The sequence below is a fragment of the Cyanistes caeruleus genome, chromosome 5 (assembly GCF_971803275.1).
Source record: "Cyanistes caeruleus chromosome 5, bCyaCae1.hap1.1, whole genome shotgun sequence".
In the NCBI taxonomy this organism is placed as follows: Eukaryota; Metazoa; Chordata; class Aves; order Passeriformes; family Paridae; genus Cyanistes; species Cyanistes caeruleus.
The window spans coordinates 82,808,106-82,826,859 of NC_141705.1; the positions used below are offsets into that span (position 1 = coordinate 82,808,106).

The 18,754-nt window shown below is 59.1% G+C and overlaps 1 protein-coding gene and 2 long non-coding RNA genes across 5 annotated transcripts in view; all 3 read left to right on the forward strand.

The window, feature by feature from the left end:
• The window catches only part of LOC111922469 (uncharacterized), a 50,215-nt gene extending 46,106 nt beyond the window's left edge, over positions 1-4,109 (forward strand). Inside the window, exons 5-6 of the long non-coding RNA XR_015287364.1 lie at positions 2,285-2,459; positions 3,993-4,109. This is a non-coding gene — a long non-coding RNA (uncharacterized LOC111922469). The remainder of the gene's footprint in view (positions 1-2,284; positions 2,460-3,992) is intronic.
• On the forward strand, positions 266-1,126 carry LOC147653318 (uncharacterized). Its single transcript, XR_015287370.1, has 2 exons — positions 266-468; positions 896-1,126. It is a non-coding gene; the product is annotated as an uncharacterized LOC147653318 (long non-coding RNA).
• Positions 4,110-7,135: 3,026 nt separating the features above from the next.
• Positions 7,136-15,511, forward strand: PRDM8 (PR/SET domain 8). Of its 3 annotated transcripts, none has more exons than XM_086890917.1 (4): positions 7,136-7,220; positions 13,152-13,372; positions 13,578-13,809; positions 14,025-15,511. In XM_086890917.1, the coding sequence occupies exons 2-4, from the start codon at positions 13,154-13,156 to the stop codon at positions 15,407-15,409; spliced, it is 1,836 nt and encodes a 611-aa protein (XP_086747043.1). In that variant the 5' UTR covers positions 7,136-7,220; positions 13,152-13,153; the 3' UTR covers positions 15,410-15,511. The 3 variants fall into 3 exon arrangements, with proteins under 3 accessions (XP_086747043.1, XP_086747044.1, XP_086747042.1); XM_086890918.1 differs by lacking the exon at positions 7,136-7,220 and adding an exon at positions 8,326-8,411; XM_086890916.1 differs by lacking the exon at positions 7,136-7,220 and adding an exon at positions 11,607-11,733.
• Positions 15,512-18,754: the final 3,243 nt, after the last annotated feature.

Here is an 18,754-nt window from a genome sequence, read left to right on the forward strand (position 1 = left end):
GGGAGCTGGGAATGGCCCTGGAGAGGCACCTGTCCTGGCAGTGGCAGTGGGTGCTTGCCTGGCTCCAGAAAGGGAGTGCCTCGGGAGCACATCTTGGAGGGGCTGTGGGGTTCTCTCTACCAACCTAGAGCTCACAGGTTTGAACAATGTCCCATGAGATCCCTTCTGGTTTTCCCCACTATTCCCTCTGTGCTCTCAGCTGCTCAGAGGGTTCCAGGGGACTGCTGATTTCTGTGCTGAGAGAAAATAATCTGGTGTCTCTTAGGCAGTGGCAAATTGTGTGGGCTGAGACCACATTTACTGTTGGCCGAAGCCTGCAAGTATTGCACGCACAGCCCTCCTTAATGAAAAGCCCCAACCTCCGCCAGCAGGTTAAGAGTCAGGCCAGCCACCCCTGGCACATGGATAAATCTTCGTCCTGAGCTCATCAAATCCCCAGCCTGCTCGTTCAAGAGGGATTCGCAGGAGGTAATACAAGAGTGACCTTTGCTCTGCCATAAATGCGGGTGCACGTGAACCAGCTCAATCAGCAGAGGCTTTGTTTTGGCTCCCTTCACCTGGGGTAGTTTGTCTCACCCAGCAGCTGCGAGATCACTGCAGCATCCTGGCAGCACCATGTGAGGTACCTGCCTTTCCCTGTCCCCTCTTTTGTCACTCCTTCAGGTGGCTTTTCCAAGGTCCTTTTGACCTTGTGGGGCTGCTTTTCCCTCTCCCCATGACTTCCTATCTTTCCAAGTACTTTGTAATCTTGACAATGTTGATTTTTACTGCAGTAAGGGGAAAACGTGGCTTTTCTTTTGATAGCCAGATTGCATGTTTGTTTGTTCTTTTATTTTTGGCTTCTTAGAGCTTTTTGCCACTTTTCACTTTCTAATTGTCTCTTTTTCTAATCCAGGCACTTATGCTCAAAGCCAACATTTCTTATGGCAACTTTTTATCACCTGCTGGCTAGAACAGAACAGAAAAAAAACAGATTCTGGCTGAAGGACCTACAAAAGTAGTAAAACATAAAGGCTTGTTTTAAGGATTTCTTCTTTGATAGAATAGAAAAAATGCAGTGTTTAGAGGTGAAAGACCTGGCTGCATGCAGAGGCCTGGCCTGAGCTTTAGAACAGAGTATCTCTAACTTGAGAGAAGGCATGTGGGATCCCAGTTTATGTCGCAGGGGGAAAAAACCTACCAAAAAGGAATTGCTTGGGCACCCAGATGGTTTGCAGCTCTGGATAATGCATTGGGGGCTGGCAGGAGACAGGAGGTAATGAGCAGGTCTGATGGGCAAGGCAAATCGAGCAGAGGAGAGGTGGTGGTGGGCACAGGACCCTGGTGAGGGAGGTTGTGCCTGCTGAAATGGGACGCTGCAGTACAAGACTGGCAAAAAAAGGAACAGCAGTCCTTGATCTCTTGGGAAAAAGGCATCTGTGTGTCTTGAATAACACTCATGTCATGTCTGGAGATGGCTCAATTTTTTCAGGACCCTGTAGAGTCCCTGACTATTTTGCTGAGACTGTGTGCAGGGAGCTACAGCTTCATTGTTGTTTTTAACGTTAGTTAAGCAATAGGCTGGAAAACCCACGTGTTTCTCGGAGGCACTGGTATCCAGCCCCTCATCCGAGGTTTGCCTGGTCCCCAATGTCACCAGGAGCTGCGGGACGCTGAGTGCCAGCTCAGGGGGATGTACAGGAGCGCTGCCTCCGGGGCAGGAGCAAGCTGCAGAGTGACCTGTGAGTGGGCTTGTCCCCAGTCTCTGTGGACACTGACAAACAGAAAGACAGAGGCAATGGTGGCAACAGGTAATGTTAAAATGTTTGCTGTGAATGTTGAGGCTTAATGCTAAACAGCAACATTTCAGAATCCCTCAGCACAGCAAGACCCCAGGCATAGATGACAAGCTCTCTGCGAATGAGGAGCACCCGGAGTAGCACTGTCAGAGGTGGTTAATGGAATTGGGTGTTGATCCCTGTTTACCTGCTGGTGGTGGCTCTGGAAGGAGGGCTTCTTCCTTTGCTGGTGGGGTCTAAAGCCTTTAGCAATGCACAAGCGCTCCACGTGAGCCCTGTGCACTGCCCCAACACCTCGGTGTTGGTGCTGCCAGCCCTTCTGGGAGCCAGCCCCCAGCCATGGGCCATCCCCTTTGTGCGTGGCTGCCTGCCAAGCCCCAGCTCACCAGGACCCATGCCAGCCCAGGTCAGAGTTGGGCATCCACCTTGGATCACATGTCTGGAACCTTCTCTTAGCATTCCTGAGGGCCTGTTCACAAAAGCTTTGTCCGCCTGCTTCCTTGCAGTAGCCCGTGAGCAGGGCCAACCCACCCATGTTCCCTGGGAGGTTATTCCCGGCTGAACAAGCTTTGCTCCATGGAACTGATCTGCTGAAGTGCACTTGCCTTCCTCGCCATCATTCCACTAGGCAGGCTGCAGAGATAACGTCCGTCTTTGTTCTGATGTGAGACCCTTGCGTAGGTACACAATCTTCCCCGTAGTGTATGCTTAAAATAGATAAAATGCCTTTTCTGAATTGCAATTTAGATTGATTTTGATAGAGAGGATGGTGGAATCATACACAGAAGAAAAAAAAAAATCTTTTAAAATGAGAACGGAATCAAATATAGTTTAGTAGTATACTCGTTACAGAATGAACAGCATATTGTATGTGCTGTGTTAGAGGTATGTTATGAATAACAAAAGCACTGGAGCATTTACATATTTGTTTTCAGAAATCCTGGCAGTTGGATTTCACCATTCTGCGCCTCTTTGCCAGAATCACTAAACAGTGGTACATATGGCTTCTGAAGTACCATATGCCGTGGAAAACGTTAGCTGATGCCTATACTGATGCGACACGCTATAGTCTTTATTTAGATTTTTTTGCAGTTTTGAACAAAGAATATTAGATCATGCAAAACATTGTGCAAGCAGTATGGAGTAGTACATACAGGAAAACATAATGCATTGTGCCCAGAGAAAAGCCAGCTAAGAAAAGGGGAAGAAAGGGGGGTGTCGGGAATTAGAATGTGCACGTGCCAAGAAATGCATCAAAGGGCGGGACACGGCTTTGTGCGGCCAAGGCAGGAGGTTTTCCAGTGCTTGAAGCAGAGTCAAGAGCCAGAACTCGGTGGATGTGCAGGTTTTGAATCAAGAGATGCTATATTTGATAAGAGAGATGCTCCCTGTTACAAAAAGTAGCACTCAGGCTTAAATCTAAGTGCATGCTTGAAATCCTCGGAGAGCAAAGGAAACCACGTGCATGAGTGCTTTCCTAGAGCCCTCCTTGGGCAGGAGCAGGGATAACTGCTCTCTCTCCCGTATCATTGTCTGAAAATAATGATGATGAACACAATGAGTTTAGCGAGAAGCGTCTTGAAAACAAAACAAACACAGTTTCCAACACAGCGACCGCTAAGCCCAACCTGGCATTAAAAAATGAATCCGGGCTTTTGTTTTGACAAGTTTTGTTTTTTGACAAGTTCCGCGCCCCCCCTCAGCCCCTCTCCCGGCTCCATCTCACCGCTGCTGCGCTCACATCGCTGATGTGGATGGCAGCGCCCAGGGGAGCCTGGTGGCGGGGCTCTGGGGAGTAGCCAGAGGACACCGTGCCCATGGAGGGGAAGGAGAGCAGCGAGGTGTTTCTTGTCATCACGGCTCCCTGCCGGAGCAGCGCCCCGCTCTCCCCTTTTCCCTTTTCTCCGGGCTCCTCTGTGTGCTGAGCGCTGCTCGGTGAGCACTTAATAGGCTTAACTTTAAGCACCGGAGCGGACCCAGTGGGATTACTCACGTATTTAAAGGAAGGTATAATGCTCGGAGGGGCGGGAGAGGCATAGCGTCTCTGTCTCTTGATTTGGCTACTGCTCTTAAAGCCACGGAATTCTAGCGTCTGAGGATGGGAGGTTATGGGGTTCACATGGGCTCTGCCAGCAGTGGGTTGGGGTGTATGTGGGGCAGCGAGCGTTAAACCACGCAAATTGGGAAACTGGGGAAATCTCTTCCAATGTGCAGACATTTGCTGTTTGAGGCCAACCAACTAACCAGAACAGAGACAAACCCAGCGCAGAAACAGAAGGTGGATAAGGCTCAGTCCAGAATGCAGCCGGAGCAGAACGACTTCCTGGGGAGGTGAGAGCAGAAGGAAAGGGCTCACAGCTGAGCTGTGCCGCAGATGGCCAGGCAGAGGATGGCGGGGAAGCCGCTGCCTGTGGGAAGAGCACGTGTGGTGTCAGAGACGGGCTCCACCGTGGAACACTTGTGCTGACCTGGGAGGGCTCTTGGTGTACATGAGGATTTAATAGCACAGGTAATTGTAGAGAGGCCAGTGCCAAGGGAGAAGCCTGAGATTCCCTGAATTCAGCCTGGCTGAAAGAAGCATGAAAGGCGCTGCAAGCTGACAGTGGTCTTTCATGGTGCAAGCAAAAGTACTGGAACATTTAAGTAACTGAGGCTGTCACAGGAATTATCTGTGAGGCAAGAGCTGTGTGTGTCTGTGTCTGTAGGTAGGTAGCATCTCACACATTCTATGAAGCACTACCTGGATGGACGTAAACAGAAATAGAAGTCAGAATGGAAGCTAAGGGAAAACAGGGCTGAGGGGAGCTTTCGCTGAGCATCTATTTGAGGTTGCCTCCCAGGCTCCTTGGAAAGCACCTAGTGGCTCAAATTCAAGCTTCATTATGTGGTTGTAAATTTATTAAATTAATAAGAGGGGAAGATTAACATCGTCACATCTATCTCCGATCGAGGTGTTTTAATTCCTTTGTAGGAACAAGTACCTTCCCGGAGCTTCTGAGCAGAGGAAAATGGAGCCTCTCTTCACGGAGAACGATGTTTGTAGCAGTGCCAAGCAGGTGCTCCTGCCCTCCACCTCTGCTCTCCACATCTCTGGTAAGGCAGGGCGGTGAGTGCCCAGCCTGCCCTGGGTGTGCAGCTGCCCCTGTGGGCTGTGAACCAAGCTGTCAGGGCCAGCTCTGAGCCCACTGTGTCACGAGCAGGGCGGCTGTCCAGGCTGCAGCAGGTAGACCCTCAGAGGGAAGGGAAGGAGGTCTGAGCCAGGCTGCCCCCTGAGCAGGTCAGCACAGCTCCCTCCCCTGGCCTGGGCAGTTTTCCCAGCTGTCCTGGCATGAATCTCGCTGCGTTGTTGTGTGTGTCCTCCGTGAGCACGAGCAGGCCATTTGCTGCATTAGCCTCATTATGTTTCCTTTCCAAAAAGCGTCCACCGCTGTCTGCCGTGCGGTTTGGAAAGGGGTTAACGCTTTCCCCTCCCAAACCTCAGCTCACCAGCGCATTTCCCTTGTGCTGCAATTATGGAATGACACTTCACAACTTCATCTCCTCTCCTGCTACATCTGCTTGCTGCTCCCATGTGCAACCTCGCTCACATCCCAAACATCTAAATGCATTGTTTCCTCTGTTTCTCCTGCCAGCGTGGAAAGGAGCCATCCCTGAAGCAGGATTGCCTCTGAGCTGGCAGCAGACGAGTGATTGGCATTGGGCAGCGCTGCTGAGACTCTGGCAGGCCGTTTAGCAGAGAACCTTGGCTAATGAATGTCATCCACACCTAGCAGATGTGCCACTGCCTGCCATGCCAGATTTTTGACATAATACAGGGCTGCTGGACACAACAGTGCTCAGGAAAAGCCGGGGAGCGACTCGTGCCTTCAACGTGGCGCTTGGTTCCACTCGTGCTCTGTGAGAGAAATGAAACCTGCGGGGGGGAGGGAAGCACGTCCGCGTCTCCCGGTCCCCGACCCTGCTTTTATCGGTGCGTAAATCGTATTTGTGCTGCTTTCGCTCATGTGGTAAGGAATTTTAAAAGGAAAACCCACCACCTTTTTTTTTTTTTTTTTTTTTTAGGTTCCCCGTGCTTCCAGCCCCGGCTCTCGCTGGGCCTTCCAGCCTCCCGGCGGGTCCCAAGCCGGAGAACCGAGCAGGGGGCTCAGTGCCCCCCGGGAGCTGAGATGGCTGCGGGCAGGTGCCTGGCACCTGCATCTCGCCGCCGGCAGCATCCCGGGCTTCGTCTTTCCTCTCCTGCCCTCCATCGGAGGGAAGCCGCATTCGCCGGGCACAGCGGGGGGTCAGGGGGGAGACCGGCTCCCCGGGAGCCCCGAACCCCTCCGGCTTTCCGGGACTCCCCCTCACCCCGCCCGGAGCGGGAGCGGGGACGGGGCCGCCTCCTAATCCCGGCCTAATCCCGGAGAGCGGCAGCAGAGCGGGCGGCCGCTAATCCCGGCCCGCCGCCGCTAATCCCGGCCCGTGTCCGTGGGTCCCTGCCCATGTCCCCGCGGGCTGGGGGCGATGTCCCCTCCCCAGAGCGTGCAGCGGGGTCCCGGGTCGAGCTGCCGGCTCTCAGGGGACGCAAATCGGTTCACGACCTAACTCGGTCATTGACCCGCTGTTCGCCCGGCGGGCGGCGCCGCAGGAAGGGGCGGGGGCCGCTCTCGGGTGGGCGCTGCCCGCCCGGTGCTCCTAAAGCCCCCCAGGCTCCTGCACCCCCTCTCCGGTCCGCCACCCTCCCGCCTCCCCGCGTCTTTTTTGGGGTGACATCGTGGCCGGCTTTTTCTGTGCGCCCGGGAGCGGCGCGGCCGGCGGTGCGGCGAGGAGGGGTCCTCTCAAACACCCTCCAGGGGGGCAGCCTTGGAAGGCCGGGGATGCTGCAGGACGTATCCTACATCACGGGGAGCTCCGCGGGGGAGCCTGGGGCTCGTCCCCTCCCTCCCAGCCGGCTGGAAGCCAAGTTCAGTGCGGCGTGGCCGGGCCGAGATGCACAATGTGGGGTCCGTATCCCGGGAATACCGTACCCCACTCAGCAGTGCTCCGGCTTGCTGGCTGCGGGAGCACAGGCGCCGATGCACCGTGTAACGCGGGTCGCTTTGCCGCTCTCTACGGATTTTTTTTTTTTTTTTTGCTCGGCCTCTTTATCTTTCAATTGCAAAGCAATTAAAGGTCTGTATGAATCTGCGAGCATCCCTCCCCGCGGGGCCCTCTGATGCCCGCTGTATTGCCCTTTAGATGCCTCTTCCTTTTTTTGTTTTACAATTGTTGTATCAATATAATGCTTCCTTTCTTCCTCTGTCTCTATAGATACAGATATACAAGGCAAACCAAAGGTTTCGGCTGCTATTCAGTGCCTCCTCATTTGTCCCAGAGCCGTAACAGTGGTGCCCTTTCTCTTCTGGCTGCTTTTCCCTGCTTCTGGAGCAGCAGTTATGGGAGAAGCAGATGGCTACTGATTGGGTGAGCTTTGTGGCTTTAATACTGAATACTTTATGGAAAAGGACTTTATCATGCTTGGTTGGTCAGAGGAACAACGGGATGAGATTTATGACTAGAGAAAATAAATCTTTTTAAGTTTCAAGCTCCTTCACACACCCCACGTCAAGTTGCTGCAGCAGAGCTGGAGCTGAAATCCTCTGCATCTTTATTTTTTCCCTCCCCCCCCCCCCCCCCCCCGGCCCGTCTGTCTGTCCTTTCACTGCTCTCCCCACCCCCTCGGCGTCAGGGTTTAGCAACCTTGGCTAACTTTAGGGACTGTCACTCGCTGGAGAAGCCAAGGCCTTCAGAGCCCCCAGGCAGCACCGGGAAGGGAGAGGCCATCCCTGCATGAGGATTATCCACCTGACAGGGAATATGCTGGGCACTCAGCTCCCGCCAAAGCTTGACCGTGCGTAACCCAGCGGCCACCCAGGGTCCGGAGGGGAGCTGTGAGTGATGTCCTCATGGACCCAGCAGCGGAGAGGTCGTGTGGCCACCAAAGAGATGCCCGACCCACCGCTCTGAGCTCAGGTCTCCCGAGGAGATGGAGCCCAGCACTGCCCGACCCCACGCACCCCAGGCCGGGCAGCGCCGGGCCCAGGACTGAGGGACCGTCCCTCCGGGGCCCGTCCTCTGCGCTGTCCTGCAGCTGCAGCGTGGCTTCTGCTGGCCCTTACACCGAGACACGCAGGGGTGTCACAGGGACAGAAAGGCCCGAGGGTGTACAGGAGGCAGAGGCAGACTTCAGTCCTGCAGGGATTCCCCTTCTTCCATTTCTCTCCCTTTTCTGTCCTTTGTAGCCAATCATGTCTTCTGACAGGCTGTTAAATGTTTGAAGGAAGGTGAAGCTAGGTGAAAGCTTTCCAGGTTTTAAACCTTGATGCTGCTGTCAGGCCAAGTAAGGAGGAGAAGCAGAAAGCCTGGGAAAAATAATTTTGAGATAGAAAGTCAGCAGTGATAGTGGGCTATGTGTGAACCGTTTAACCAGCCACCTGCATTATGTTTGGTGCTCTAGGGTTTGGTCAGTAATAGAAAAAATTCTGCAACCCTTTAGTGAATACACAAATTAATATTTTTAACCAGACTCGGCGTTTGCTCAGAAGAAAGTAGAGGGGAAGTTCGGGCACCATGAGGGATGAGGAAAGAGCCGAGGTGCCTGTGGTAAGAAAGCAGGTAGGGAAGCTGTGTTGGGTTCCTGGGGAGCAGGAGCATATGCTGCTTGGAATGAATGACAGCTAAAGCTGGTATCTGTCCCTTTTAAAGGATTTGTTGTGTTCTGGCATGGTGCTGACCTGACCCAGGAGTCCAGCATTGGTGATGGGGGGCTGAAGGGTCAGAGGGAATAGGGAGGGACAGGCACCCCCGGTGTGTTTGGGAGCTGGAAACAAGACAGAACACTGCTGGTGTGCCTCGGCCCTGGTAAGGACCTGGAGGTAGGCAAACATTAGTCTGGTTGTGGGTCTGAGGATTTCCAGGGCATTCCCTGTGCTGCTCGGCAGAAGCGGCAGCGGGAGAGGCACCGCTCCTCCGTGTCTGCAGTGTGATGGGATGTCTCTGGCACCCCAGCACAGGGCTTCCCCAGGAAAGGCGCCATCCACGAGGCTGGTGACAGGCAGAAAGGATGGTTTCAGTCGTTCAGCTGAGGCCCCAGTTTATTTCCACTACAGAGGCCTGTCAGTCTCCAGGGAAGGGAACCGTTCTGGCTGCATTTCTCCAGGCACCGGGAAAGCTTGTGGCTCCACATTTCGTTTTGAGTGGATTTTCCACTCCACCTGGTGTGCACCTCCCGGGGACCACAGCTGGCCCTGCCCCTGGCAGCAGCAGGCAGAGAGGGTAGCAAGGCAGTTTTGGGCATCCCTTAGTGCCCCTTCCCCATGGTGCCCTGGCCCCGCAGGAGCGAGTGTGGCTGGGCTCAGGTGCTTCTGGGAATTCGTGTGGTCTCTGGGTGATTTTATTTTAGGAGTGGCTTCATGGCAGTCACCTGGGACCGACCTGACTCTGAGCTCTGTGTGTGTCTCCTCCTAGGAGTAACCACATTCCCATGGGCCTGGTGCATGACACGACTTCAGGCAGTGTTTCCCAAAGGGTGCGGGATTGTTTCTGAGCACAGGTTGAGCAGCCGTTCCTGGTCCCTCTCCTCTTCCCGCATGAAGGTCAGGGAGGCAAGAGGAGACTGGCACCCCTGGGAGCTGCTGCTGTGTCCCTTGCAGCCATCCCCACGATAACTCATTGAGGGCAGAAGACGGTGGTTAGTGATAACCGTGTCCAAGCACCCAGTCATCCCCACTTTGCCAGCCCTTCGGCCCCTGCAGCCGCCTGAATTCCTTCCCACCGCGTCCCGGCCAGGGAGCCGCGGATCCTGGGCCGTCCCCCCCGGCTTTGCTGCCCGTCAGGGCTGGCTTCTGTGGGAACTCGGCTGGCCAGCCCAGCCCCTTCTGAGTTCAGGTCCCGGGTTTGTCCGCTGCTCCCGGGGCTTCCCCTTGCCCGGGAGTTGCTTGTGCTGCGCTGGTGCCGTCCGGAGGGGCTCAGCCGAGCAGGGGCTGTGCTTTTGGAGGGCGGAGAGTGGCGAGGGTTTGCTGGCTGCGCGGGTCCCTGGGAAAACGGCCGGGACTCCGCAGCCCGGGGTGCCCCTGGCTCTCCGCAAGAGATTTTCTGGAAAGATAACCGAATAGAAAGACATGGATGTACCGAGATAGGAGCTGGGAGGCGGCGGACGGCGATCGCACGGCGCCGTAGGGTGACACCGCGCTCGCCGGCAGCGCGGCGGGGGCCGGATCGGGCCCGGCGCACCTGCCCCGTGTCCCCCAAAAATCCCGGCGAGGCATTTCCACAAGGCCGGGAGAGCGCCGCCGGCACCGGGCTCTGCGGTGGGCGCTGCCGGCGGGGGTAAACCCCCAGCACAAACTCCAAGGGAAAGAGCCCGTGTCCGTCCCGGTGCCATTCTGCGGGTCGAAGGACGCTGTTCCCCGGGATCCACTTTTGAAGGGGCATCAGAGGCTGGATAAAAGCTCAGAAATTCCGCCGCGGTCCTTTCCAGTCCCAGGGAATTTTGATAGCTTAGATCATGCCGAAGCGATTTCGAGATCGTGTATGTGCCGTGGTCTCCCTTAAAATTCTCGCAAATAAAATTAGCGCGTAGGTTTTCTTTCCCCCCACTAATGACAGCCATTCGGACAATTTATATATCTTACAGCAAGAGCTGCAGCACTGGGGAAAATAAAGAAAAAAAATAAAGAAAAAAAAGGAAAAAGAAACAGGAATAGGAAAAAAAAAAACAACCCCGGCACATTTGAAGCAGGAATTGACATCCAAATTTTTATAGACTCCCATATTTTTAATGTTATGAGAATCTCCGTTTTAGGAGACACTACGTTTTGTCGAATTAATAAGATAAATGTTGAAAGCATATTATATGCAGCCTTTAATCCTAATGCAAGGAAAATCGTAATTATGTGGAGGATAAGTGAATTTGAAAGGCAAACATCAGCCCACTATCTGCAAACCCCGCTCCGTTCGCCCCTGGAAAACGCTTTGTCTCTCCTTTTTTTGAGTTTAAGGGATTTCAAATTCTATTTTTAATTATTCTTTTTTTTTTTTTTTTTTTTTTTTTTTTAATCTGTTTTGTATCTGAAATGACGACGATCAGGGAGGGACCGGTAAACGCTTTTCCACGCGGTAAACCCCTTATTTCGGCACAGAGCATCTGCGCGTGTGTGTCTGCTCCCTGAAGCTGGGCGCGTGTCGGTGAATGCGGGAGCCCCGCGTGTGCAGCGGGAGGCCGGGAATGGCTGGGAACGGGCAGGGGGCTCCGGCCGGGGCTGCCCCCTGCCCCGCTGCTGCGGCCCCCCGGCTCCGGCGGGGAGCGGGGGCTGCCCGGTGCCGCTTCTCCGCACGCCGGGCCTTGGCCGGGCGCCGGAGGGCCGCTCCGCGGAGCCGGGCACGGGCAGCCCCGCTCGGCTCCGTCCCGCCGAGGAGGTTTTTTTTCCCGCGTGTTCGATTACCCCTACCTGGCAGGTGCGGGGATAGGGCGGGCAGCCGCCGCCGGGATCGCTGCGCCGGGCGGAGCGGCCGTCGGGCACCCCCGCTCCCCGCCCCGCACCCCCGCTGGGCCGAAGCGGAGCCGCGGCCCCAAACACGCCCGCTGCCCCGGCAGAGGGTCCGTGGGGAAACCGCGTTTCCCACCCCCTTCCCCGTTTTTGCTCGGTGGCGGCGGGTCCAGGTGAGGGGCGGGCGGGCGGCGAGCGGGCAGCCCCGAAGGGGTTAACGGGAGGGACGTGGGCTGTCACGCGTCATTGGGCAGATTATGTGCAGCAAACAAAAAGTGTGTGTCTGCGTGCCAGCCCCTCACTGCACCGGGTCCGTCTGCACCGCGCGCCTCCCGCTCCGCCGCCCGCACGGCCCGGCCCGTCATGGAGCGGCGCTGAGAGCCCGAGGCAGCCAGCCCGGAGCCGCCTTTGTGCCACTGTCGGGGCGAGGATTATCCCCACCGTCCCTGGTGAGTACCGGCGGAGGGGCCCCGCCGGCCCCCGCCGCCCCCGAGCGGGAACAATGCCGGGGATGGCCGCGCTGCCGGCGGCCCTGCCCGGGCTGCGGGGACCGGCGGGGGAGCCTCGGGAGCGGCCCCGGCGCCGCCCGGCCCGGACAAAGGGCGGCCGGGGGGAGGCGGCGCCGCGGGGCCGGGGGCGGCTCGGGGAGCCGGGGGGATGCGGCGCCGTGGGGAGCCGTACGGGGCCCGCCGCCGCCGCGGGGAAAGTTCGGCGGGGGCCGCTCGCTGCCGGCGGTTTCGTTTGGCGAAATCAGACCTTCGGGGAAGGGATGCGTCGGGGAGCGGCGGAACGGGGAGGGCGCCGGGGAGGCGGCCGGAGCGCCTTCCCCCCGGCCTCCGTTCCCGGGGAGGGGCCGGGACCCCGGCCGCCGCTCCGGGGGGGTGAAGTTCCCCGGCGGTACGGGGACCCGGCCGTATCCCGAAATCGGAGGGGAGCGGCGGCTCGGAGGAGCCGTGCCCGGTGCGAGCGGCGGCAGCCGTCAGCAGGCGCACCGGGAGGAGCACCGGTCTTTTCCCGAGCCAGCCCCAAATGACGGATTTCGATGGCAGATGGGGCGGGGGGAGGCAGCCGTGCGCTAATCTGGTCGGGAAGAGCGAGGGCACCGCAGCCGGGCTCGGTGCTCCCTCCCCGGCCTCGGCGCCGCCGGCCCCGCACCCTACCCGCTGCCCGCACCCCGCCAGCTGCCCGCCGCCCGCATCCCTCCCCTCGTAACGCGCGGCAGCCGGGGCTCACCCTGCTCCATAAATAAGCGTGTCGAGGTAAAAATAATTACCTCTGCTTGCTGCTTTTAATTAAAGTCTCGGAGGGAAAGTGCTGGATTATGATAATGAGCAGCCATACGTTCCCCTTGTCGCGCGGAGCGGGAGGTGAGCTGACACGCAATCGGCGACAATGACAAGCCACTGGAACCCACCCGCTCCCCCGGCATAGCCCGCAGCCCGGCCCGGCTCCGGAGGTTGCCGGAGGGAGACCCGGCGCCTGCTCGGGACAGGACGTGGCCGGTGGGATTCCCGGATCCCTGCCCAGAGACAGCTCCGCCGCGATATCTAAAAAAATAAATCAGCATGTCAGAGTCCCCGCACCTCGCCTCTGCTCACAGCTCCTAGCCTGCTTTAAATTTTTTCATACCGGAGAAACTGCTCGCCTGCTTTTTTTCTCCTTTTTTTTTTTTTTTTTTTTTTAATTTTTATTTTTTTTAAATAATCTTTAGAGTTGTTGGGGCTTTTTTTTTTTTTTTTTTTTTTCCTCAATGGTTTATTTTAATAATTCAAGTCGATTTTGTTTTGTTTTCCGGGGCATCCATGTGTACTGCTGAGCGGGACCCGCTGCGGTAACTGCCCCTCTCTGCCTCCCTCTCCTCTCGCAGGGATGGAAGACGCCGGCGTCCAGCGGGGAATATGGGACGGGGATGCCAAGACGGTCCAGCAGTGCTTGACTGACATTTTTACCAGCGTTTACACCACCTGCGACATCCCGGAAAATGCCATTTTCGGCCCCTGCGTCCTGAGCCACACATCCCTGTATGACAGCATCGCCTTTATCGCTCTCAAGTCCACCGACAAGCGCACCGTCCCCTACATATTCCGGGTAAGAGCCGCTCGTCCCGGGGCCCAGCCGCTCGCCAGGTCGGCCGCTGCCCGAACGCGTCCCCGCCGCGGAGCGCGGGTCGGCCCGGGGAGCCGGGCGGCTGTCCCCGAGGGCAGCTCCTGCTGTTGGCTGGTCCCTCCCTGTCGGTCGGTCGGTCGGTCGGTCGGTCGGTCTTTCTGTCCGGTGGATTAACGCGGGGTTTCAGGTGGACACGTCGGCGGCCAACGGCTCGTCGGAGGGGCTGATGTGGCTGCGGCTGGTGCAGTCGGCACGGGAGCGGGAGGAGCAGAACCTGGAGGCCTACATCAAGAGCGGCCAGCTCTTTTATCGCTCCCTACGCCGCATCGCCAAGGACGAGGAGCTGCTGGTGTGGTACGGGAAGGAACTCACCGAGCTGCTGCTGCTCGGCCCGGCCCGGGCCCCCGCCCGCACCAACGGTGGGTGCCCCGCGCGGCCGCCGCCGTCCCGGGCGGGAGGAAGGAGGGGGATCCCCGCCGCCGGGGGGCATCGGGTTCCCCTGCTCCCGATCCCCAAACTCTCAGCGGATGTCCCGTCGGCGGGCCCGGCTGACGGTGCTCTCTCCCTCTCCCTCTCTCTGTCTCCCTCTCTTCCCCCTCTCTCTCCCTCTCTCTGTCGCGCCCGCCCGCCGCAGGCTCGCCGCCCTTCGCCTGCCCTGAGTGCAGCCAGCGCTTCCAGTTCGAACTGCCCTTCGCCGCACACCTCCGGTTCCGCTGCCCCAAGAGGCTTCACGGCCCCGACACCGGCCCCGCCGCCGAGGCCGCCGGCGTCAAGGACGGCTCCGGCAAGGAGCAGGAGCCCGGCAAGTTCGGCAAGCCCGGCGGGCCGCCGCACCACCCCTTCCCCGGGCCCGACGGCGGCCCCGCCGCCAGCACCAAGCCCTCCACGGACTTCCACAACCTGGCGCGGGAGCTGGAGAACTCCCGCGGTGGGCGCGCCGGGTCCCCGGGGCGGCCGGCGCCCCCCGAGGGGGGCCCTGAGGCGGCGGCCGGGAAGGCGAAGAGGCGCTTCCCCGAGGAGGAAGAGCGCGGCCCCGGCGCGGCGCGGAGCCGCTTCCCGGCGGAGCGGCCGGGGCTGCCGGCGGCGCCCAAGGAGGAGCCGGGCTGCGCCCCGCAGCAGCAGTACCGGGCCGCCGGCTCCTACTGCGGGCTCGAGGAGGGCGGACGCCTCTTCGCGCCTCCCAGCCCGGAGACCGGCGAGGCCAAGCGCAGCGCCTTCGTGGAGGTGAAGAAGGCGGCCCGCGGCCCCGAGCCCGACGGCGGCCCCGAAGAGGGGCCAGAGCGCGGCTCCCCGGGCGCGGGCGGCGCGGAGCCGGGGCTGTGCCCCCGCGGCGGTGCGGGGGGCCCGCTGGCCGCCCGCCTGGACGGCGGCAGCCCGGCGCGGGGCAGCGCCTTCAGCACGGTGCCGCAGCTCGGGGCCGGCCCCGGGGCGCCCGGCGGCGGCGGGGCCGAGGAGAGAAAGAGCGCCTTCTCGCAGCCCGCCCGCTCCTTCCCGCACGTCCCGCCGCTGGTGCTGGGTCCCAAGCTGGGCGGGCTGGGCGAGCCCTGCCCCGACGGCGCCGCCGCCCCCGCCCGCCTGTACGCCGCCGAGGCGCTGGCCGCCAAGCTGCCGGGCGGCGGGGAGGCGGCGGGAGGCGGCGGCGGCGGCGGCGGCGGGGGGCTGCCCAAGCAAAGCCCCTTCCTCTACACCACGGCTTTCTGGCCCAAGAGCTCGGCGGCGGCGGCGGTGGCGGCGGCGGCGGCGGGGCCGCTGCAGCTGCAGCTGCCGTCGGCGCTGACGCTGCTGCCGCCGTCGTTCACCTCGCTGTGCCTGCCGGCTCAGAACTGGTGCGCCAAGTGCAACGCGTCCTTCCGCATGACCTCGGACCTGGTGTACCACATGCGCTCCCACCACAAGAAGGAATACGCGCTGGAGCCCCTCGTCAAGCGGCGCCGCGAGGAGAAGCTCAAGTGCCCCATCTGCAACGAGTCCTTCCGCGAGCGCCACCACCTCTCCCGCCACATGACCTCCCACAACTAGCGGGGACAACCCCCCCTGGCCCCGGGAACCCGCCCGGGACCCCCGCGAGGGGGACCCCCACGCCGCCCGCCTCTCCCACCCTTCCCATTCGATGCACGCGTTTCCACTGTCCGGGGAGGGGCGGGGAGGGCAGCGGGTGAGGAGGAGGAGGAGGTGAAGAAGAAGAAGAAGAAGAAAAACGAAGGTAAAAGTTTAAAAAAAAAAAAAAAAAAAAAAGAGAGAGAGAAAGAGAGAAAAGAGAAGCACCGGGGGGAAAAAAAAAATCAAATGACTTAAAAAATACATTTTTTGAAATGTCATATATTGCAACATATTGATGCATTTGTCATACGTTTCTACTTAAATTATTAAGCACTTATGGTTTAGATGTAATAATAATTCTATGTCAGGGTAAATTTTTATTTTGGATATGAAGCTAAGGGCGAGGGGAGCGCGGCGGGGCCGGCGGGCGGCGGGCCGGGGTCCTGCATGCACCGGGCGCTACCCCCGTCCGGCCCCGCCGCCCGCGCCCCTTCCCCCCCGAGTGTCACTGGTGCCCGTGGAATGGAGTCTCGGTAGTTCCGTGTTACCTTCCCTTTCCCGTTTGGGTTTGTCTTTTTTTTTTTTTTTTTTTTTTTTTTTTTTTGTCTTTTTTTTTTTTTTTTTTCCTCGCCCCTCTGGAAAAAAAAAAAAAAGATTTATTAAACTTTATAGTTTATCCGGGTATGTTGGATGCTTTGACAATAAATGACTTTATTTTCTTCAAAGCACCTGGACGTTAATCGATGCGGGGGAGCGGGCGGTGGCGAAGGGGTGGCCCCTGGAGTGCGCGGCGGCAGCGGGGCCCCGGCCACACCGGGCCGCAGGGAAGGGCGGATCGAGCCCGCAGCCTCTTCCCGGCGCTCTCCTTCCCTGCTCGCCCGCCTTCCCTCGGCCCCTCCGACATCTGTCCGTCCTTCCTCTGCGCATCTTTGCTTTTGTCCGGCATTTTATTCAGCCTTTATCTCTCTCCTTCATCTTGCCTTTCCCTTCCTTTCCTCGTCACTTCGTGTTTTGGGTTGCCTTTAATTCCTTTCATTTCGCCTTTCTCTTTCTTGTTGCCTTTCTTTTTGCCGCTCTTTCTTTCTCTTTCTGTCTGTGTTTTGGTGTTCTCCCACCTCACCTCTTCCCGGAGCCCGTGTTGCCCCCCACCCTTGCCAGGGCTATCGCTGCTGCCCGGCACCGGGCGGGCTCAGCCACGGAAGTTTCCCGAAGGGTGTCCGGGCCGAGAGGACCCAGGGAAGCCCCCGGCCCGCCGCGTCTTAGGGCGGGGCGAGCTCGAAAGGGCCAGGGTGGGGGTCCCTGTGTCCTGGCGCGTTACCGGGGTGATGGCATCCCAGCCAGGGACACACGCGAGGGCCCAGACGAGGGGGATACAGCCCGCTCCGAAAGGAGCCACCTGCGGCGGGTTTGGTGTCAGCCCCGCGAGCTTTGGGGGGACACTGGGGGGCACGGGGGGACACTGGAGGGCACTGGGGGACACTGGGGGGCAGAGCAGCCCGGGGATGTGCAGGAAACCCATTTCCATGTAGGGGCTGCCGTCCCCCTGGCACCGAGGCTCCGCAGGTCACTGGCCGGGAGAATATCCCAGAGCCGGAGCTGTGCGAGGCCGGAGCCCACGGCAGAGCGTGAGAGCTCCGGAGAGTCGCGTAAATGCGGCCCAGGTGCCACCGGCCTCCGCCGCCGTGGGGTTTGGGGTTTGCACGGAGTCCCCGGACCTGCTGCAGAGCCTTCCCGGGGAAGGGCCCGGGGCTTCACGTACGACAAACTAGGAACATCCCTGCCACGGACAGTCCAGCTTCCCGCTCGTGTCACTCGCCGTCCCGGCGCGGCACCCAAAACCCCCAAGCCACGCCAGGAGCCCAAGCGGCCCCCCTGCTCCGCTTCCCTGCCTCAGGAGCACGCACAGCTTCACCTGCTGCCGCTGACTGCGGGGGCGAGACGCTGATTATCCCGTGGATTTCCCTTAAAAGCGGTGCCACCCCTGCGCGTCCCTTTTTTCAGGGTTCCCCGGGACGCTGCGACGGGGCTCCGGGGGATGCGGGCGGGCTGCGGGGATGCCGGGGGCGGCAGAGGCGGGTGGGCACCGCCATCTAGTGGGGCCGCCGCGGGGCTAGCGGGGATGCTCGGGGCCCCGGCGGGCTCCTTCCACGGCGATGATCCGGACTCCTGCACCGCGGCAGCCTCGCTTCCCCGGCAGCCGCGGGCCGGCTTTGGGGCTGCCTCCCTCCCGCACCCGGGGAGCTTCATGATGCTCTCCCTGACTCGCTGCCCTCGTCCTGCTGCTGCTGGAGGGATGGTGCTTCCCCTGCACGAAGGTGCACTCGGGAAACCGGCACACACCTGCAAGCTTCAGGATCTCTTCCATCTACCCCAAGTATTGCATGGCCTTTGACAGCCGTGTGGAGTGCTGTGCCCCTGCCCTGCCCTGGCAGCATCCTGCAGCACCTTGCTTTCCGTGTGTTCCCTGTGAGTCTCTCAGAAGGCTCGGCGCTGAGCCCCAGGACTTCTCCCATCGGGCTTGGCTCAGCCTGCAGTCAGCCCCCCAAAAACAGTGTTGGACAGGGCACGTCTGGTGCTGCAGGTGCCTGCGCTGCTACTGCCACCACATAAAGCTCACACCGTTTCTCTCTGTATGTACACGAATCTACAGACTAGGGGTCAGGAAATTTAATCCAAGACTTGGTTTTGGTGAAATTGGATATCGAACTCCAAGGTGATAAATCAAGCTCCAACTAATGCTTCCTGCACAGTCAGAACGTGCTATAATTAGGGCAGGCAGTGCCCACGATCCTGTGGAGCTGGGTGTTGTATGGAGGGGCTTCACAGGAGTTCCCCTTGGGCCATTTGGGCTCAGGGCTCGGCCACAGCGGGTCCCTCACTCCCCAGAGCCATGCTGGCTCTCCTTAGGTCAGCTTGAGTACCATTGCCACATACTGCTCCTTTGCCAACATTGCTGCTGCTGCCGCTGCTGTGTGGGAAACAGGAAGAGAATCTTCTTTTTGGGGTTTGGGTTTTTTTTTTTTTTCCATTTAATGTCTGTCCCTGTCTGTGGTCGGTGCTGTGCCGTGTCTCTGCACAGCACAGAAGCTGGCTGGGCTGTGGCACCAGCTGGCTTTCCCCCACGCAGGGTCCTCACCCGGCATCACAGCCCAGAAAATCCAGTGCTGGGGCATCACAAGGGCATTTCTCTGGGACAGAGCTGCCCCTGTAATCCTGTGCCAGAGCCCACGGATGCATCTGCTTCCAAAACCCACCCACAAGGGGCATTTTCATTGTGCTGCAGGGGAAGAGTAAGAAGTAGGAGCAGCCTTCAGATTTGGGGAG